At 40.3% G+C, this 22,348-nt stretch overlaps 2 protein-coding genes across 6 annotated transcripts in view; one reads left to right on the top strand and one right to left on the bottom strand.

The window, feature by feature from the left end:
* The window catches only part of dnajc19 (DnaJ (Hsp40) homolog, subfamily C, member 19), a 2,263-nt gene extending 1,520 nt beyond the window's left edge, over positions 1-743 (top strand). The window contains exons 5-6 of the mRNA XM_020617059.1: positions 7-45; positions 539-743. Coding sequence (XP_020472715.1) covers positions 7-45; positions 539-609 — 110 coding nt within the window. The 3' untranslated portion in view covers positions 610-743. The remainder of the gene's footprint in view (positions 1-6; positions 46-538) is intronic.
* An 807-nt stretch (positions 744-1,550) lies between these two features.
* On the bottom strand, positions 1,551-15,493 carry fxr1 (FMR1 autosomal homolog 1). 5 transcript variants are annotated; one of them, XM_020617054.1, is made up of 19 exons: positions 15,218-15,493; positions 12,100-12,152; positions 11,907-12,000; positions 11,749-11,820; positions 9,867-10,015; positions 9,484-9,577; positions 9,214-9,330; positions 8,198-8,368; positions 7,829-7,907; positions 7,069-7,178; positions 6,817-6,912; positions 5,741-5,872; positions 5,337-5,565; positions 5,041-5,134; positions 4,593-4,714; positions 4,273-4,482; positions 3,891-3,968; positions 3,073-3,155; positions 1,551-2,800 (listed from the first exon to the last, which is right to left on the bottom strand). In XM_020617054.1, exons 1-19 carry the CDS (start codon positions 15,266-15,268, stop codon positions 2,618-2,620), a joined length of 2,217 nt encoding a protein of 738 aa, XP_020472710.1. In that variant the 5' UTR covers positions 15,269-15,493; the 3' UTR covers positions 1,551-2,617. The 5 variants fall into 5 exon arrangements, with proteins under 5 accessions (XP_020472710.1, XP_020472712.1, XP_020472711.1 ...); XM_020617056.1 differs by having other exon boundaries at positions 6,817-6,903; positions 15,218-15,492; XM_020617055.1 differs by having other exon boundaries at positions 6,817-6,909; positions 15,218-15,492.
* Positions 15,494-22,348: the final 6,855 nt, after the last annotated feature.

Consider the following 22,348-nt stretch of genomic DNA (forward strand, 5'->3'; position numbering starts at 1 on the left):
GAGAAGCCCATCGAAAGCTGATGATCCTGAACCACCCAGATCGAGGTAAGTGGAAGCTTTAAAACGTCCCCATCAGTTCCTATAGAATAAAATAACAGCATAAGTTAATAAATAATAAATTAAAATAAAATAATCTTAAATGGTATGGCATTCAATACTAGGTGAGAGAAACGGTATTTCAATTTTCTATACGTCCTGCACATATAGTGAATTGACGATAAAAATCTTTGATCTTGATAAAATTATCTACAGATTATTTTCAGCGTTGGACTAATCGATTAATGATTTCAGATTTAAAATTAGCATTGCACCCACAGAACACTGCATTCATCTGCTTTCTCTCAAATGTTACTTTGGTGGTTACAGTTGAATGGTTACCCAGATCAGTTTATTTGCAAGTACACACATTTGAACTTCAGGTTGTAGCAGCTATAAAGGGAGACTGCTGTGTGTAGCGCTCAGTGTGATAGTTACACTCTTAAACATCCAGCATGATTTAATGAATTTTAAACATGTACACTGTGTGTGTGTGACACAGGTGGCTCTCCCTACTTGGCAGCAAAGATAAATGAAGCGAAGGATCTGATGGACGGCCAGACAAAGAACTAGAAGAGGAGATGCTGAATAAACCTCTGATTTCATACTGCACTTATTCATGCTGTCGGACTGATGGACATGAGCGATTACCAGAATTTCTATCACTGTTCTGAAATAAAATGACTGTACAAACTGTTAGAACACTCCCACATTATTGTTACTTTTCAAAAAATATTTCTCTAAGGTGGTTTTCACACAACAGGAACTTCTGGAACTAACAGAACTTAACATGAAAATGCTCCTGTTAACTGATGTGACAGCAACAGCACTTCATTGGATTTGTAAAACTTATCTTTTGTAAGAGAATTAGGCACAGTTGAGTTTTAGATCTAAATGGAAGATCGAGTTTATTTAAGAACTACCTGCATACAAAACATATTGCACATCAACCAGAATGATCCTTAAAAAAAAAATTAAAAATTTTTTTTACTGTAGTTGACCCAACAAAAACACTTGGGATGTCACAACTCTCAGTAGTCCAAATTGTCCTTTGTCTTCAAAATAGCCCCAAGTAACGCATGTTTTAGTGTCAAGAAAAAGAAGAGCTTCTGTTTTTGTTTCCATTTTTAAATACTGTACATATTTTTTTAAAATAAATAATCCGAATAAATCTTCCTTCGTGGAACAGTCATGACCAGTTTCCAGCCAGCCGGTTTATGGAAGAACCATGAAAATGACATCGTCATCACCTGGGCTTAGTTTTCCAGAAACATCTCAGCACCAGGGTAGTACGGTTCTTACTGATCCAACAGGGTTTCTGCAATAGCAGGCATGTAAAGGGCGGTACTAACTTCCAAGATACTGTGAATGTGCTTTGAATCTCTAACACTTTCATTGGATTTCTGGGAGGAAATGGCATCAGTGTCCCTCTTGCGACATCTAATGAAAGTGGCCAATGTTTAGCACTGAGATGTTTCCAGAAAACCCAGCGCTGATGGCTACATCTCTGTCCAGCACTAAACAGTAACATGCCAGTTTTCAGACTCAATTACAATCAACTTTTTAACAGAAAATGGTTACATTTCAGTGCAAAGAAAACAACTCTTCTATTTCTTTTCCAGACACGCTGTAATTACATTTCTTCTATGACCGAAGTGGTTGCATATTGAAAAAGAGAAAGCAGCAAATGTCAAACTCCTAAACAGATATATATAAAGGATAACTGGACTCATTTTCTCCACAAACATTAAGAATAGACACACCTGATTTTAAAAAGATATGCCTCTGAAATCTTTCTGGGGTCTTTCAGTGTTAGCCTCCGCCTGCCTACAGTGCCATAACAGATCAACTGCGGCTGGCAAGGGCAACTAAGTAACACGGAAACAAGTGAAAGGATTTCAGACGGTGCGCAGAGCCAGGCAACAACATGTTGATTCTACTCTCAAGGCACAACAGCTGATCACGTGTATATTAAACATACTTGGGTTTCCAACAAACCTACCTGCACTGTGGTATAGCTCATGCAGAACATTTAAGTTACCCACTACTTCAGATGCACAAAACATCTTGAAAACAGGCTGAGGAAGCATCTTTCTGAGTACACCTGGGAAAAGGTACTTTTTTAAAACCCTGCTATGAAATTACTTTTGCGAATAAAAAACAGTTGCATTCATACCACAGTATGGGTTTGAGTCGAATCCCTTTCTGCATTTTATAAATACTGCATTCAGTCCGACCTCTTGTCGAGTGGACTGAAAAGTACAGCTAAGGAGAGATGTCTGTATGTCTCTGTGTGTTTGACTATCTTTGGCAAGCTCATACAGGAAGAACTACTGTAAAGAAAGAAAATTGCAGTAAAATGGATAGTTGGACAGAACACGTGTAAAGGGGAGGTTAATGTTGAGACCTCTAAAACTTACACAGTGGAACAGGTTTCAAATATTGGTAAAATAAAAGAAAAGGACAGTGCGTGTTGTATTTAAATGTTTCACCCCATAGCTTCTCTAGAGACAGGGAGATTCAATCAAGTGCACCCAAAAAAGTTCAAATATTAGAAACCACTTCCATTGTTGGGATCTGACTAAGAGAGCCCATTAGCAACAGGTTCCGGGCTCGAGTCCTCCTTGTAGGAGACTTTGGTGGGCCTCTCAGTGGGAGCTCTGCTGGCACTGCTGCCCTCACTGTCGCCAGGGTTGTTATTAGAGCCATTGGTAGTTGCCGGGGCAGACTGCGGGCTGTGCTCAGCAATGGCATCCACTTGACCCTGAAGAAGAATGTTGCACGAACAAATAATGGGCTTCTGATGTAATTACTAATTTATCATTAAGTACCAGGGAAATAAAGACAAATAAAAAAAAAAGCAGCATTTGCATTCAGAAGAAGAAAAATATATAGGTTAAATGAAAAAGTTTAATAAGTTATGATTAAGCATGAAGAGCAGGCACACATCGAGAATTTTTATGAAAAGAGTCTTTGTAAAGATCAGATGTGGTCTGCCAACAGTTTGTTACTAACACATGACATTTAAGTACTAACCATATCCTTGTTTTTATTGGTGTCCTTGGGGGTCATCTGTCTGCTCTGAGATTCAGCCCTGGATATGTAGTCCGCCACAGTCACTACAGATATGATGACAGGCAAAAGAAAAAACACTAGTGAAAAAAATAAAAGAGCGCACCTCATCAGTGCTGTGGAACTCGAAGCTAAACTCTCACAGATGTTCAGAAGTTCATCATAATTTCGACCGCACATCTGCACTCCCCACATTTACAATGTAAGGAATTTTCACTCATGTACACCCGAGCAATCCCTGTGAAAGGCATGCATGGTTATCAGTTTTCTAACTATTACAACAATTAGGCTGGACAGAATAGACTAGACCTGAGAGGAGCTTTTAACAAACATTACAAAAATGAGTTAGAGCCAGATGTACTGACACACACCATACAAACCAGGCCAGCCACTGTTTTAAATGACAACACAAAAACAAGTTGTAGCTAAGATATTAGTAAAGTAGTACTGTACCGGTACATTAAAATACCAGGAAACAAGAAAGATGCATATTTACTATGCAATAAACTGAGTGTGGGCATGGATTAATATAATGTAACTAGGTTATTTAGAAAATTGCCTTTTTTATATTATTAAGATAATCTCCATAACTGCATATCTCATTAGGAGCAATCAGTCAACTAGCCACATTTAATTCTTCAGCAACATCCAACGATCAACACTAAGTAGATCTAAAAGTTGTTTAGTAGGTTTGTGCTAGGGGAGGAACAAATGCCAAACCTGGAGCCGAGCCATTAAAAGCACTGTTCAGGTGAAGGGAAGTTGGCAGTTGGCATAAATACCTGGCTGCCTCTCCTCAGGCAGGCGGAGTCGGCGACGTCGACTACGGTTGCGACGCTGAGGTTTAGCTTCAGAGCCATCTAAAGGTGTTGGGTTATCACAAAGAAAGGGATTGGGAGCTTAAACTGCCTTTATACCAGAGACCCGTCTTTTAACTGCACTGGCTTCTTTCACATGTAAAATGAGAAGTGACACTGTTCTGGAAAGCCGTCACCACTAACAGCAGTCAGCTCTAAGAAATATATTCAGTGGATTTTGGACAATACATGTCAGACCTTTATGCCAACATATTGTCCTGACTGTTTTGTTACTGTACACGCTGTTCGTTTGTGTGTGTGTGTGATAAAAGCTTTGTAAAATTTCTAAATCATGTGACATCCCTACCTATTCCATTTTCACTCATTGAGGCATTGTCTGACTCGCTCAAGCCATCCATCAGCGTGGCATCTTCATCTGTCCTGCGTCGTCGAGATCTTCGGCGGCGGTTTGCAGGAAAGTTGGACTCGCTAGCGTCTGTATCGGCAGTCTGGTCTGTCTCCGTGTTAGTGTCCAAAACTGCATAGGCATGGTTATCGTCATGGTCCCGAGGCCCCACTACAATTACAGAAAACAAGTTATACCAATTGTCAAGCTATCATATGACAAGGCTTTCACAAGATATTCATATGTTCCTCTTGTTTATACCCTCCAGGAGTGAATTTTACCAGAGCTGTTGCTGTATCCTCCTCGTCCTCCTCTTCCCCGTCCCCGGGGCCCTCCTCGGCCTCTGCCGGGTCCAGGCCTCCTACGGCCATCTCTTTGTGATCGCAGGCCCCTCTCCCTCTCCCTGGGAAGTAGAGAAAGAATCATTTACTGCTTGCAAACCAATGATGGTAAGATGATGTCATGGGGTAGGACTGGATAAGTCTGACTTCTTCCTACTCGATTCAAGCATGTACTAGGTATAAGCAAATTGATATTGGATTAGCATTTGTTGGATATGTGTAAAATTATGTGTGTTGACATATCAACTGTTTTACATGCTTGAAAGAATAAATCAAATCAAATCAAATCAAATCAAAGAAACCATAATACACATAGTGCATAAGATCCAATGTCAAATCCAACAATGCATTTCTCTGTCTTGGACTTTGATTATAAAGTTAACTTCACCTGTCCTGGTCTTCTCCAGCCAGGGACCAGTCAGTGAGCTCATCCCTGCGCTCTGAATCGGTCTCAGACACATTGGAGTGCTCTGAGTTGGTGCCTGAAATCAGACACACAAGAAGAGAGAGCCACAAAGGATATATCAGGTGCTAAAACACTGGGCCACAGCTGGATCTTTCTTTTTTTCATTTTCACTCCTGCACTGTTTTAGTTCCGATTTCTTGTACAAACTCTTACAGACACCACAGTATCTGGTAGCAAATAAGCTGATTTTACAATATTCGATTTTAAAAGACGCCTACCATATCCAGTACTATAGCCGTGGCCTCTGCGCCCACGCCCTCGACCATTGTATGAGCGACTGACATGTAAGGAGGATGAGGAGGCATTGGCACTGCTGTCTGTATTATACCCTCCTCCTCCTCCTCCTCCTCTCTCCCCTCTGTCCCTGTCAGCTGGTCGGTGGCCCTGGGTGATCTGGCGTAACTGTTCATCAATTTGCATCCGCTCCAGACGAAGCTGCTCAACCTCCTAGAGAGAGGAAGAAGATGTAGGGCAAACACTAAGAATAAAGAGAAAGGAAATAAGTCTAAAAGAAAAGCAAAAAACTAAAAAAGTGTGTTTTGGAAAATCTAGTAAATCTCAGAAAAATGTATTTCTCCTTAACAGTCATCACTGGATTCACATGCATAATCATCATACACACAGCTAAATCACATCCAGTGTGCCTTGTGCTGCTTATTCTGAATCTCGCTAGGCTGGTTCTCTGTTTATAATCCACAATCTGCCTCAGCTCTTCTTCTATCTGCTGGCCCTCTGCAAGAAGCTCCAACATGCCCTACACAAACAGTGCAAAACAAACATATAAAGCACCAACGCAGCACAGAACATGCAAACAGCACAGGACAAATATGTACACACCACAGAACAGCAAATGATTATCTATAAAGATGTTTTAAGTCTGATAAATTTGAATGGCAATCACAGTTAATGTGGGCTGAAAATATACAAATAGTAATCAAGTATTTCTAACCAGAAGTGGTCATAAAATGTGTCCAGGTGGTCACTACTGAAAACCTCCGGTCCACTGTACAGTGTGTTTTTTACCTCCCCCCATTCAACTGTGACTGACTGAACTATTAGGATTTGTTGTGTTTCTGGTGGAGCCACATGCTGCTTTGATTTATTTACCACAAAACCTACAAGGGTGACCAATCGATCATCTCATGAGATAAGTCTGACACATCCTGATGCTTCTCATGCTTCATGTTTAGTGACTAGATGATGGCCAAAACAGTAGCCACCCACAAAAACATATGGCATCTGCTCTTCCTTCACCAAGTTTAGCAATTTATTTCATAAAAGTGTAAAAAGGTTTTATGATGTTCGCAAAAGTGGTCTTTATTTCAGGCAAGACAGCCGCCTCCGCCATGAAGTACTACTCTATGGTTTGGTATCCTAATGTGCCTTTTGCTAATATAAAATTCCCTCTCGGGAATCACTTGATATGAGTACCTGCAGAGCACAAAATCAAAGCCATGCTACTGTTTAGACTTGAGCAAAGCACTGCAGACATGCTGATAGCCAGGTAAATGTCAGTTAGGCCTTATTTATGCAGATTATTACGGCATGTGTCCATTGTACCATTTCATGCTACAATGCAGCTTGAAATCCCTATAAACTGCAGCTGTGGCACCAAGTGAAAAAAAGGAATGCAAAAAAAATGCATGATATATTTTTTTACCCAATTTAGTGCAAAAACACAAAGACAGGTATCCTTACATTGAGGTAGGAGATGTGGTACTCCAGCAAGACCTGAACGTCGCCAATGCTCTCCTTAGTACCGACAAATGTGAAGGGGACCAGTCCCTGTGTCAACAAAACACAAAGGCACAACACCCATGTTAGTATGAGACTGAAGAGGAAACAAAGTGTTTACATCATCTGTACAGAGGTACAAACCCAGTGATACTTATCAGTACTCAACACGAAGCTTTATCGCTAGCAGTAAAAACGTTGCAGTTGCAGACTTACTTCCTGTCGGGGCTGTTTGGTATCATTGTCTCCTTCTATCCTGACTCTCACCACACCGGACTTGTCCACAATCTCCTGGATGACCTTACCGTTCTTACCGATCACTTTCCCTGGGAACACAGGGACAGACAAGTAAAAGTCTAAGTCAAAAAGATAAACTAGTGAAACTAAAGGCATTTCATGAGCAAACGTCTGCAATAAATAAAAGTATTCCAGCATTCTGAGACCTAATAGCTCCGCATTCAACACCATCCTCCCCCACAAACTGGTGGACAAGCTGGTGGACCTGGGAATTCTATATTCCACCTACATATGGAGCTTCCTGTCCAGACTCAGCCACACACATCCACGGCTCTCATCACTGGTTCCCCACAAGGCTGTGTGCTGAGCCCCCCGCTCTACACCCTGTACTGCACCCCCGCCCAGCACAGCAACACAACTGTAAAATTTGTTATGTATTTATATGGTTTTATTTCATGTTTTTTTTTAATTTTTTTATTGCTGTATCGACTGGAGGTCACGCTAAAATTTCGTTGTATGTGTTACAATGACAATAAAGGATTATCTTATCTCTATCTTATCTTATATTGTTTCTTTAGAGCTCGTCTTTTGTTCTTAAGTTCCACAAATATTGTGATTAATATTTGATAGCTGTATTGCATGTAATGTGCTACCACTGTTATCATGCCATGTAGAGCATCTCATTTTCAGCTGCCATGTGACTGCCCCTAGCAAACAGAAGCTTTGTGGGTTTCCATACCAACAAGGTTCCTTGGCACCTGGACAGAATCCTCCACAAACTCCAGGAAGCTCCTGGCCTTCTTTACTGCCTCTGCTGTCTGAAAGGCAATACACGGTTACTTTCTCTAAATTAGCACACATGCATAGTCTACAGTAATCACCTGTATGTATTAGCACAGTCAGATTCCAAATATAGTCACTTAATCAGACACTGGTCAAATTCACTGAAAATAACAAGAATGCAACATGTTTGCAATCTCCCACATATGCCCATACTTGTTTCAGTATATACACAAGTTTAAATATGTTCACACTGTCTTTCAATACTTGTAACCCATCACTGAAGCCCTCGTGCCTCTACCAGCTCCTTGGCACACACCACCCCTACCTCTCCATAAATCCTGAAAGTGCCAGTCTCCTCATCCAACTCAATGGCAGTGACACCTGGAACTTTGCGAGCTTGCTGGATGTTGCTGCCATGGGTGCCAATGGCCAGGCCCATCAGATCCGGTCTCACCATAAACTCCTCCTGGAAGGACGACACCAGGTGTCTGGAGCTCTACACAAAACAACAGGCGCAGAGTTTGATTTGACAGTAGTTAATTCATAATCCTTGAATCTCATTTATATTCACGTGATAAAAATGATCAAAATTGGCTCTAAATGATTGAAAGAGTCAAAAATGGTGCTATTCATTTTTTTTTTAAGTGTTCTTGAAATTTAAACATTTATTTTAGCCGTTTTCTAGAGCTCAGAAATTGGACAGCCGAGACAAATAAACAGCCTAATACTCTGACCCTCTCGTATGTGTAGCTAGGGAGGACAAAAATATAAAGACACCTGGGAATATAAGGTAGTCCAGTACAACACCACCTTTAAATATGACCTCAATAATAAACATCTGGTTGAATTTATACATTTATGACAAAACTAACATTATGAGCTTCATAAACACAGATGTTAAGATGGAAATGTTGCACTCACATGTGTACAATTGTACAGGTGCAACTATTAATGTGGCTGGTCAGTGCATTTGTATAAAACTATAATTCCTCCTGAGTACCCATAAATGGAGGCTGGTGTAGATTGACAAAAAGGTACACGGCTATGACTGCCTGAAATGACCTCATAAGAGAAGTTATAATTGTGTACAATCACTAACACATACAATGTCCTCCCATCTGTTGACAACTATGTTACAGTTATGACCAACTTGCTGTATGTTTGTATATTGCTTATACATGCCAAGTAGGGGAACTTCAAGTAAAGTGGTGTCCAATATCATTTAAATATGAGCCCAAATTACCACTAGCCAGTTTTGAGCAACAGTGCAAGTCCTCCAGTGAAGTTTAACACACTTTGACTTCGGTGTTCATCACAGTGGTGTTCTTGCTAGCAACTGACCTCCAGGTGTTTTGTGGCCTCCTGGTTGCGTGACATTAGTAGCAGCTTGGTCCTGAGGCTGCGTAGGTGCATGTCACTCAGCAAAGACACACGTTTCACCGTCATCTCATTGGTGGACTGAACACACAAAGTAAATTTTTAAAATTGCCATATGCTGAGCTGCTTGTTTGTTGATAATGAGTAAAAAAAATAAAAGAATTGCTTAGTTATCCACCATACAAACATAGTGAGCAGGACAAAGAAGCAACAAAGTGCAGATATTATTATTACCACAATCACTAGTTGGCTGGTCTCAGGGCAGTATGAGACGCGACAGGCTTCCACAGCTTTCTTGAAGTCCTTATGGGCATTCTCATTCTGGCACCTGTGATACGAGAATCATTTAGTACTTTCAATGACCTGGTCCTTAATGTAAATCAATAGTTTACACCCCTGCATCCGACATGCAGCTGACAGGGCATTCATTGGAGATAGAGAAATCTTAAGCGAAATGTAAAGATCTCAAAGTACTGCCAATATGCAATACCTACAGTAAGCAATCTACTGTACAATATTGCATATATGCAAGCTACCACTGAAAATGAAGAGAACAAGAATCTAAAACTAGGAGTTGCCCATTTTTATTGGTGTCTGTGTAAACATGCTACACATACGCTTCTTGTAGATCCTGAGGAACAGGGACAGTGCACTTGTGAAAGGAGTTCTTGGTGACAGCCTTGTTGGTGTTGACTGGACGCAGGCGCTCAAAGGTCACTATCTCATTGTAGGTGGCATCACAGGCTGCATACTCAATCACATAGAACTGAAAAGACAGACAGGTTCAGTGTGTACGCTGGAATTAATGAATTTTAGCATGTTGATTATATAGCAATTGTGACAGTAGTGAAAAGCAGGTTTTCAGCAAGAATTTTAACAAAACAAAAACAGCATTACAGCTGCCATATTGGTTCATTTTAATAACTGAAAATAAAACTTAAATACAGTGCCTTGCGAAAGTATTCGGCCCCCTTGAACTTTGCGACCTTTTGCCACATTTCAGGCTCCAAACATAAAGATATAAAACTAATTTTTTGTGAAGAATCAACACCTAAATGACTAATGATGATAAATAGAATCCACCTGTGTGTAATCAAGTCTCCGTATAAATGCACCTGCACTGTGATAGTCTCAGAGGTCCGTTTAAAGCGCAGAGAGCATCATGAAGAACAAGGAACACACCAGGCAGGTCCGAGATACTGTTGTGGAGAAGTTTAAAGCCGGATTTGGATACAAAAAGATTTCCCAAGCTTTAAACATCCCAAGGAGCACTGTGCAAGTGATAATATTGAAATGGAAGGAGTATCAGACCACTGCAAATCTACCAAGACCTGGCCGTCCCTCTAAACTTTCAGCTCATACAAGGAGAAGACTGATCAGAGATGCAGCCAAGAGGCCCATGATCACTCTGGATGAACTGCAGAGATCTACAGCTGAGGTGGGAGACTCTGTCCATAGGACAACAATCAGTCGTATACTGCACAAATCTGGCCTTTATGGAAGAGTGGCAAGAAGAAAGCCATTTCTTAAAGATATCCATAAAAAGTGTTGTTTAAAGTTTGCCACAAGCCACCTGGGAGACACACCAAACATGTGGAAGAAGGTGCTCTGGTCAGATGAAACCAAAATCGAACTTTTTGGCAACAATGCAAAACGTTATGTTTGGCGTAAAAGCAACACAGCTCATCACCCTGAACACACCATCCCCACTGTCAAACATGGTGGTGGCAGCATCATGGTTTGGGCCTGCTTTTCTTCAGCAGGGACAGGGAAGATGGTTAGAATTGATGGGAAGATGGATGGAGCCAAATACAGGACCATTTTGGAAGGAAACCTGATGGAGTCTGCAACAGACCTGAGACTGGGACGGAGATTTGTCTTCCAACAAGACAATGATCCAAAACATAAAGCAAAATCTACAATGGAATGGTTCACAAATAAACATATCCAGGTGTTAGAATGGCCAAGTCAAAGTCCAGACCTGAATCCAATTGAGAATCTGTGGAAAGAACTGAAAACTGCTGTTCACAAACGCTCTCCATCCAACCTCACTGAGCTTGAGCTGTTTTGCAAGGAGGAATGGGCAAAAATTTCAGTCTCTTGATGTGCAAAACTGTTAGAGACATACCCCAAGCGACTTACAGCTGTAATCGCAGCAAAAGGTGGCGCTACAAAGTATTAACTTAAGGGGGCTGAATAATTTTGCACGCCCAATTTTTCAGTTTTTTATTTGTTAAAAAAGTTTGACATATCCAATAAATTTCGTTCCACTTCATGATTGTGTCCCACTTGTTGTTGATTCTTCGCAAAAAATTACAGTTTTATATCTTTATGTTTGAAGCCTGAAATGTGGCAAAAGGTCGCAAAGTTCAAGGGGGCCGAATACTTTCGCAAGGCACTGTAGTTTATCAGTAAGAATTTTATATTGTTAGCATTCACGCTCATGTACATTTTGAGAGCATAGCAAAGACACTAGTTTTCATAAGAAACAAAACTCACATCTCCCTTCATCATGCAGACTTTAGCCAACCACCAGCCACAAGGCTCCTGATCATTGGCTCTGGAGAAGATCTGACAGAAGATTAAGGCAGAGACAGTTTAAGACACAAAGAGAAAGGTAAATATAAGGAACTGAGAAATGTGTGTATCCTCCTCACCTCCACCTCTTCCCCCTCTCCAAGGTCCTTCTTGGCATCTGGGGGCGGTGGCAACCTGACCTCACTGAAGGGCACCTGGCATTCTGGCTGCCAACTGAAAATATGATGATAACTTCTTACCTTGCTAAAACCTCACAGATTTGTCTCGAAATGGAATCTTGACATGTTTTGTAAAAGCAGCAGAGAGACTCACTTGTTCTCAAAGGCAATCGTGAGAGAGTCATCATGGATATCTCTGACAAAGCCCTGTAGGACAGAGAAACAAAAAGAGGTAAGTAGACAGCAAAGAACAGCTAAAATAAATTTGCATATACTTCAGTTACTTTTCATATTACTCTCCTCCAGTACACCATGCTTTATTCTCCTCACCAGATGTTTTCAGCTATCTTGCCTTTATTAGGAGAGTGTCTAGTTTCCCCAGACAAAATACTATGTCTACTCTTAGATGATATTTACACATTTCTCTATTTTAAAAAGTTACTAATTATTAATCATTTTAAAGTAAATATGCCAAACATGGGTCCATCTTCCCCTTTGTGAGGATTATCCGCTTTTCTCTGTTTTATGTCAACACGAATTGAATGAGATTTGAAGATTTGAAAACATGATCTGGGAGTTAGGCAAACTGTTATGAATATTTTTATCATTTGTTAATAAAGAAATGTAACAAAATTCATTAATGATTAAAGTAATCGTTAGCTGCAGCCTGATTATTCTGTAAACTTTCTTTGTTGGTCTACAGCATAAGCCACATAAATGATCAATCAATTTCTAGTGCAATGTAAAATTAACACTAATACCTTGATTTAACCAGTCATTAAGTCTTGTATCTTTGCATGTATTAACAATTTAATAGTGGCGGTGGTCAAAATTTTATCTCTGGCAGAAAACAGTTTGCATAAAGACAAAATTATAACAGCAAGTCTGTTTCTAGATACTGACATCCTTTAGTGCTTTGGTACCACTCACCTCACCACCTTAGTCCTTATTATGGTAATGGAAATGCACTAATCAGCCACAACATTAAAACCACTGGCAGGTGAAGTGAATAATATTATGTCCTTACAATGGCACCTATTAACGGGTGGGATAAATTAGGCAGCAAATGAACATTCAGTTCTTGAAGTTGATATGTTAGAAGCAGGAAAAACAGGCAAGAGTAAGGATCTGAACACATTTACAAGGGCCAAATTGTGATGGCTAAACACCTGGGTCAGAGCATCTTCTAGACTGCAGGTCTTGTGGTGTGTTCCCAGTCTGCAGTGGTTAGTACCTGCCAACAGTGGTCTAAGGAAGGACAAACAGTGAACCGGCGACATGGTCATGGACACCAAGTCTAACTGATGCACATGAGCAAAGGTTTGCCTGACTTATGAAACTGCTGAAAATCTCAATGCCTGCTATGACAGACAGGCATCAAAACACAGTGCATCACTGCTTGCTGTGTATGGGACTACATAGCCGTAGACCAGTCAGAGTGGCCATGCTGACTCCTGTCTACTGCCAAAAGCACCTACAATGGGCATGTGGATGTCAGAACTGGACCACAGAGTAAAGGAAGAAGGTGCCCCAGTCTGATGAATCACATTTTCTAATACATTTCATAGATGGGTGGGTGCATGTGCATTGTTTACCTGGGGAAGAGATGGCACCAGAATGCACTATGGGTAAAAAGAATGTAGAGGTGCTGTGATGCTCTGGGCAATGTTCTGCTGAGAAGACTTGAATCCTGGTATTCATATGGATGTTAATTTGATATGTACCACCTACCCTAAACATTGTTGGAGACCAAGTACACCCCTTCAAGTACCCTACTGATGGCAGTGACCTCTTTTAGCAGAATAATCCACCGTGCCACACTGCAGAAATGGTTCAGGAACAGTTAGAGGAGCATGACAATGAGTTCAAGGTGCTGACTTGGCCTCTAAATGTCAATCTGATTGAGCATCTGTGGGATTCATAAAGGCCCCACCTCACAACTTAGAGGACTTAAAGGATCTGCTGCTAATGTCTTGGTGTTACAAATCAGAGGACACCTGTAGAGGTCCTGTGGAGTCAGTGATTCGGAGCTGTTTTAGTTGCACAATGGGGACCTATGCAATATTAGCTTGTATATATTATGTATTTATTTTGTTTTTATGTTGTGCACATTGGGGGTCAATGAGCTGGTCAAATTCCGTGTGTTCTTGAAATACTTGGCAATAAAGTTATGCTTATTAGACAGGTGATTTTATTGTTGTGGCTGATCAATGTAAGTACCAGTGGCTGACATCTCAATGCCTGGACAAATAAACTAAAGCTATCTGCATGGCTAGACACTTCTGAGGGATGTGGGGATTTTAGAGTCATTACAACACCAGCCTTATCCTTCAATAGAACAAGTGAATGGCAAGAGTTTCAGCCAGGGAAATTGGCAAGCAGGGTAGTGAACAAAGCAACTTACAAGGGTTGAATTAAGACAAAAGGTGGAGAGGATAAGTGCAATCAGAGGAAGAAAGCTTAGGTCAAAAGGAATAATAAAAAACGAAGGAATCAGAGTAGCAGAGGAAATGGGTGGAAGGGAGGCAGTACTGTTACTATTACTTTAGACAGCAGGTCTAGAAATAGCTTTAAGTCGGCGGTATCAGTGCCCCTGTCCTGACATGCCAGCTGTTCAGGATTGACAAGTAACAGGTGGCTCACACATACACATACATATCGTGGGCATGATGAAGTACCGAAAAATAGCGACAGACAGCCGTGGGGTTGGTGCAGTTCCATGAGAACGTCGAAATTACTGTCATAACTAGCCTCCTAAACAACCACACACATTAATAAAAAATACTGTCAAATTTTGAAAGGTTTCTAACAGCTCTGATAAATCTAAACAACTCCGATAAATGTAAACAACTCCAATAACGGCGAGCTGCGCACACAGTGTCTGACATTAACATCTTACTTTAGCCTCATTTTTGACGTCAACAGTTATTAGCAATGTAGCTAACCTTTAGCTCGGGGAAGCTGCAATCAAACGTCAAGTAAAATATGTAATAGCCTTTATCGGTTATATACTCCAGTTAAGGCAGGCAGGATGATGTTTATTCCACTCTGTGTATAAAGAAAGGTCGCCAAAAAATAACTGTAGCGAAAACTGGTGAGCGATGCTAGCTTAGCCTGCTAATTTTGGCTAGCACTGCTAGCACAAGCTAATGACCATCGGTTAGAGGGTTTAGAGTAAGTCGGAACATGTTGCCGTGGTCAGTGAGACTAACATACTGCATTGTTGTAGCGGGCTGCTGTGTTTGATTCTGTATCGATACGCCTGTATTTACCTTGTAATAAGCCCCGTTGGAGCCACGGACCTCCACCGCCAGTTCTTCCATATTGGACACGCAAAGGATGTTGGGACGACAGGTGCTCCTTAAAGCATCGGCAGAGAGGTGACTGTGGCAGCTTCAGCAGCGTGTTTACTGTTTTCAGTTGGCCTGCACCTCGGAGCAAAAGCACTTAACTCACTAAAAAGTTTACTTGTGCTGGCAGCTTAATTAAAGCTGTGTTCTTGTTGTCATTTATTGTCATATTTGAGACAGATACAGTAATAAACTATCGGAGCCTTTGGTTGAAATGGTGACTGCCTGTGAAGCAGTGGTGTAAAGTAACTTAAGTTTACTAAGTACTGTACTCGAGTACAAGTTTGATTTATCTGATCTTTGAGTATTTTCATTTTCTGCTACTTCATGTTTTGACTTTACTACATTTTAGAGGCAAATGTTGTACTTTTTACTCCACCACATTTATCTGATAACTTTAGTTACTTTTCAGAATCAGATTAATAAAACAAAATACAGTATGATCATAAGACTTTACTGAGCTCTTGTAGAAAAATTTACAAGCTACCCAGCAAGTATAAAAGGTAGTTAAGCTTAAGTCCATCTTTACCAGCTACAATATTAAAGTGTGAACACAATAAAGGATTAATAATTATAAAACATATTATGATAAACATTAATTCTGCATAATGAGAACTTCAATTCTTTTCTTTAGTAAGATGTTGAATGGGGGACTTTCGGGTGGTATTTTCACAGTGTTGCTACTTTTACTGAAATAAATAATTTAAGTACTTTGTCCACCACTGGTTAGATAAAAACAGTTTCATATAAATCTCTGGATTGGTCCATTCATAAAATATATTTATTGCATTAACAGTTTGTTTCACACGTAATAGTCAGACTTTGTGGTCTACTTTCCGGTGTTTAAACCTCCTAATACATCTTAAGATTCAACTTCCCAGGTAGAGAGATACAAACATACTGTACCGTAATCTACTGAGGAGCAGGCAAAATTATACTGCTCAGTGAACTGTCCTCCATCCAGTTATGAAAAGACAAACCTGTGCATGGGCACTTTCTGTGCTCACCTAAATAAGTAAGAATGAAAAGCCAGAGACCCCACCTCATCTTTGTGAAGAGTTCTGGCTGCTCTGCTCTATTTTACAAGCCTGGATTTGGTCGAGTGAATCTATTCTCTGTCTCTGTATGGCCGCTGTCAGTGCAAGTCAGTTCAAAGTCATACTGAGTGATGACATTTGTGCCACGATGAGAGTTCAGACGTCCAGTGATCACTGAATGGACTGATGAGTGTGGAATCAGTGGCACAAACACTAGCCATCAGATGTAAACCCATCTGGGCAAGCCCACCAGGAAGCTTCATTAAAAATGGTTTTTACATCTTTGCAGCAGTGGCAGAATAAGTATTCAGATCAATTACTTAAGTCAAAGTACCATTACCACACTGTAAAAATATTCAATTTTCTTGATCAATCCATTGGTTGTTTGGTTTGATAAACATACAAAACTAGAGAGACGTACCCATCACAATCACCCAGAGTAACATCCTCCAACCAACCAACCGGTTGGTTCAAGGAAGTTAGACCCTTCAATCATGGAGCTCATACATAATGTATCTTTTTTTTTTTTTATTGTTTATGTTCACAAACACAGGTTAGAGCTGTTTTCTAACTAATAAGCTACTTACTGAGTGCAGTGGTCAGCAGAACAGAGAGCAGTCACAGGTTCGTGTTTTGGAAACAGCCACTGTGACACCTAGTGGCCAACAGTTAACCTCCTGGTGACGGTTCCTGCTGTACAGTAGATATTTACTCTGATTTGGCACCACCACGAGACCGTAGCAGAGATACACTACAGGCCTAACTCTCAAGCACTTGTGTCTGCAGTTTGTATTAGTGGACTACATTATAATCAGAGGTGTTCCTAATATTCTGACCCTCTCAGGTACAGTATGTAGCCAGGGAGGACAAAAATATAGACACCTCTGAATATAATGTAGTCCAGTACAACAACACCTTTAACTATGACCTCAATATTAAACATATAATTGAATTTATACATTTACGACAATTTCACCGAAAACCAAAACATTTTGAGTTTCATGAACACAGATTTTAAGATGGTACAACTTCACAGGTGTACCTAATAAAGTGGCTCGTGAGTGTACATTTCAACAAAGAAAAATTAAGCAAATCATAAATGTGCAAATGAGTAAACAATCACAAATAAATATTCAATGCCTACTTGAAAGTAGCCATTATATTTTAATGCCTCATACAAATATTATGTCAATATTATACCATAAATATATGACAGAAAAATTTAGGTAAAGTGATACCATACAGCATTTAGTAATATACATGTAGATAACAATGAAATATACTGTGATTCATGTCTGAAAGGAAACCATTAATATGTAAAAACATATACAACATTTTCAGGGTTTGCTACTTTTTTGTTCTATCAGTTTAACTGCTGTGGCTACAGAACGATGGATTAACTGAGAAAAACACATACACTCTACTATTAAATGTAATAAACATGTACACAGTTCAGTATCACATGCACAACTGGCTTAGATAACCACAGGAAAAAAATATTTAAAAATGTATTAACCCTTCATTTTTGATGAAAATATCTTCAAGGATGTTTTGATGTGTCTTTTGATGTATTCTGACTCTGTGATAAGATGAAAACAGTATGTTCCTGAAGCATTTGTACTCTGTGGTGCTCTGTGGTGAAAATATTCTGCTCGGTCTGAAGACATTACACAGCCCCTCGCAGTCTGCCTGATAGTCTGTCTCACGTCTGATTTAAACCAGTTTACCAATTCCATTATGTTAAGCCCGAACACTGGTTGGGAAATGATGAACGATTATGTGAAACACATAATCTCTCTGCTGCACCATCATTGCAATATGACAACCAAATTTCATTCATCCTATCCAATTTCTTCCTTATTTAAGGAAAGAAAATTACTGGTCCCAGTAATCAGATATGTAGCGAGGCTGTGTGCAGGAGTTAAGCCCACTCCCATTAGGCTTTCTGCCTTGCTCCTGCTGTAGCCAAAAACATGCACAAGCAGAGGAAGACGGATACACGTTCCACATGTCTGACCCTCCTCAGTTCTCACACCTCCTTTCACCCATTTCAAGGACTATTATTTGGCCTTGATATATTCTCTACAACATCATCCGTTAGTGATGCCAGTTTGAAACACAGTGTCCCTTAAGTGGTTTAGAGAGCTGCACACGGGCACTTCACTCTCTCTCGCTCTCTCTCTCTCTCTCTCACACACACACACACACACACACACACACTTCAGTGTCTCCCCCCTTTCTCTTGCTTCTGAAAAGAGGATGGCACAAATGTTCTTTTTCCAAACAACATCATTTTTGAAATTTGGCTAAATTACATAAGAATGCAATTTTATCTTTTTCATCGTGATTATATCCTCTGACAAAAATCAAGTGTAATGACGAGATATTATTTGGCACCAATATTCATTCTCTCTGTATCTCTGTGGAACTAAATCACCAGCGAGCTGCTATATCAAACACCGTGTAATCTTTTGCTAATGCACTACAGATATCATATGTTTTTGCAAAGCTCCAGTGTCACAAACAGAGAGAGGTGTATTGAGCCTATGACTGTTTGTTCTCCTCCACACGTCCAATTTCTCTCTCCAATCAGGAATGCATTATAGATGTAATTGAAAATTAGTAGTACATCTTTTTTTTAGGGGATAATTTATCAGGCCTCATTGTTCCTGTGTGACACCTCCAGGGCCTGTTTCTAACAAGGAGCCTGGAGCACCGAGAGGCTTTCTGCTTGCCCAGGCCCCGCAGCGTTCGCTCTGCTTTGTCACTAATTGTGGCCTCCCCTCCACTGAATTGTGATTCGAGTTAAAGAGCTTGTTGGCTTGATGCAGTGAAGCTGCCAGTGACGCTCTCACCATTATCAAAGATACTCTTGATCTTTTCAAAAGCAGGAAATAGATTTTTTTTCCCAAGCCCCTGTTCAATCACACAAGGGGTTGGGGGGAAAAAAGTAATTTGCAATGCGTCCATTAGTTCTTCATTAAAGCAAGATTAAATTGCACCTCAAATCACATCTGCCTTTTCTAGAGTAAAGGGTGACAGTTTTAGGGCCAAAACTAATTACTAGTGCCAATGAATGAGAGAGGAAAACAGGGCTGTTTTTACATGAGATAGTGTGGCCTGTCATTATATTCAGACTAATTCCACTCTGCCTGCTCTCTTAATGAGACCAGAACGTCCTCACATCTCTCTCGCTCTCTTTCTCTGTATCTGCGTGAGCTCCAAATGTATAATTTTGATAGCACTTGGAGTTTGCATTAATTAATTTTTCTGCGAGACCTGCTACAAGTGCCAAATCTGTGATGTTCTGAATTATCATTTAGAGAAAAAGAAAAGACAGACAGACAGCGGGGGACAAAGAGAGACACAGCTGCTAAAACAGAGAAGGAAAATGAGAGCGAGACAAACTGCATACGTTAACTTTATATCTGTTTCAGTTCTTCTTCACCCTCAGCTCCTTGGTCTGCTACTTACTGTCATGATAAATCTGTGTAACCTACCTGAGACAAATATCTAATGTTTGCAGGCAAACTCTGTTGCAGACACAGAACATACAGTAAAATGCAAACTAATGCAGTAGCAAGTACACTCGCTGTTCCCTGTGTGGATAAAAAATCTAGACTGCGGCATAAAGTCAAACTGGAGGCTTTAGGCTATTCAATAAATGAAACGAAAGCTATTCTCGCCCTGTACTGTTTCAGATACTAATTCACTTAAGCTTTGAGGAAACAACCACTGTCTGCTCTGTTTTGGTGGTAACTGGTTATTGTTTGGTGACATTAGTTGATAATGACCACAACAATGAACAGATTCAATGTTGGACGGCGTTGTGATGCTCACATATGAATGATGAAAGCTGTTTTTCTTTTACATGTTGTACAAGAATGTTCAAGCCAAATTAAGAGACTATGACACTGAATTTCAATGAATAATTGAGCAGTCTATAAAATAATTGACAACATTAGCTGGTGACAATTTTGATAATTAATCCTTTACAATAGCTTCAGCTTCTCGCATGTGAGAAACTGCTAATTTTTCTTTTGATAACACTGGAAATGTCATTTGGTTTTAGGGCTGTTTGGTGCTTTGCTGATGTCTTGGGCTTTAGAAAATGTTGATTAGTATAACTCAATTTTTTTATTTGTAGACGCATTAATTAATGAATTAGAAGATGAGTTAATTGATAATGATTGATTTCAGCCCAAGTTTATTCTTAAAATGGTGACATGTGGCTCTCATACAGTGGCAATGACACAGAACAGGACACACCGCTCCCATCTCAGACATCCAACAGCTACAGTGATCAGTTTTGTCTTGTGTCGCATTTGTGTTATAGAGGCAGAACACAAAAAATTTGAGTTTTTACATGATCACATTAATCCAGCACACTGCCAGGTGCTGTGATTCGAGCTTGGCTGACAACACAAACAACACTCGAGAAACTGAGAGGACCCGTTCACTCCAAAGCATCTCCTGTATGTTGGAGCACTGAAATCAGGAGCAGATTCTGATGCTTAGATGGTCTGAATTATAAGTCTTGAAAGTGGTCTCACTGTCCTGATGCAGTTAGTCCAAAGCAACTATTAAGGTTTTGTTGGGTAACATAATCGACATCACTGTCACTATATTAGCCACCTTTTCATGTATAATAAATTCATTCTTTGCTTTATTTACCCAGTTTTCTGCAGGAGACACTGCACTTGCCACTTACACTACTGTTGAAACCTTGTGTAATTACCCTGCAGCTCTGTGAACAATTCAGTTTCTGCTCATAGTTGTAATTTGCATTTGTTTACATTTTTACTGCTTGCCAGTACCTATACAAATATTTGGCGTCTTCCAGCATGATGTTGTTTTCCCATCATATGCTTGCTAAGAAGCAAACAACCAGACACACACAGACAACCCTGTTTTCTTAAACTGATGGGGAAAATGCTGAATGTCTGGCCCAGCTCCTTTCCTCCTCCCCCCAGGTTGGTGTTGGAAGTTGAGGGTGGTTAGATTAGTCTGAGCACCGAGAGCAGCCGAGTCTCACAAACAGGATTTAGCATGTTGTCTCACAGTGCCAGCCCTACCGGGGATCACATGGTACTGATGAGCCCTGGGGCATAACATGCTTATGGCAGATACACCGCGATTAACAGAGACAGGAGAAGTGCAGAGTACACCAACTTAACACGTTTGCATTTGTTAACAGTGCACAAAGTTGAGTTGTTGGCATCTTTAAATGAGTCAACAATGTTGCGAGGCTTTACCTCTGCGCTGTGCATAAATCTCTTAATGCACATTACAGGCTTTTCAGAGTGGCCAGCTGATTAGCCCTCTCAAGATGATTTTTGCCATCCTTAAAACATTTTTATTTTTTTTACATACAGTGCATTTTTTTTCCCGGCAATGTACCAAACCTCCTTTCCTTGCAAAAAATATATATGCACTAGCACTAATTTCTTTAAGCAGAGGAATCACCCCGCTGGTTTCTGCTGAAGTGAGATTTGGCTGCAGAGACCGCGCTGGTTCCAGAAATTCAAACCTCATACCATTCCAGGCGGGGCTTATCCTAAGCTTGTTAGTATGTGTGATGCCGGGACCGATAGGGCCCTCTACATTACCATAACGCTGCTGAATTAACTATGATCTTCCACTGCACCAGGAGGAAAACTAGCCCACAGAAGTTTTGCAATATGCTGTGCAGGATATTATGATAACATGCTCTAATAAATGTTTATAATCTACTTAGTGAAGGACCAGGGTTCAAATGGGTTTCCATATTAGGCTTGTTAATGCTCCCACAAACTTTCTCTTCCACTGTCAGAATAGGCCCAGGGAAATATGCACACTTAACCAGAAATGGGAAAATAAAAGATCTCAGTGTGGCGATTAATTAAAGTGATTGTGCAGTGATACATCACACAACTGAGAGAAGTGCTGCAGTTTTACTTAGTGGTCAGTGCTGCATTAACACAACCATTAATGTCTTTGACCACAACACTGGCTTTGAGAATTTTTGGACTTATGT

The sequence above is a fragment of the Monopterus albus genome, unplaced genomic scaffold (assembly GCF_001952655.1).
Source record: "Monopterus albus unplaced genomic scaffold, M_albus_1.0 scaffold184.1, whole genome shotgun sequence".
NCBI classification, from domain to species: Eukaryota; Metazoa; Chordata; class Actinopteri; order Synbranchiformes; family Synbranchidae; genus Monopterus; species Monopterus albus.

What these genes read in the sequence shown, in the direction of transcription:
- fxr1 (XM_020617054.1), bottom strand. Translation starts at nt 15,268, where the DNA reads ATGGAAGAACTGGCGGTGGAGGTCCGTGGCTCCAACGGGGCTTATTAC. An exon ending in CCAGCCAACTAGTGATTGTG is followed by an intron (nt 9,331 to 9,483) that starts GTAATAATAATA and finishes TTGTGTGTTCAG; the next exon opens with TCCACCAATGAGATGACGGT. An exon ending in GCCTGAGGAGAGGCAGCCAG is followed by an intron (nt 3,156 to 3,890) that starts GTATTTATGCCA and finishes TCATATCTGTAG; the next exon opens with TGACTGTGGCGGACTACATA.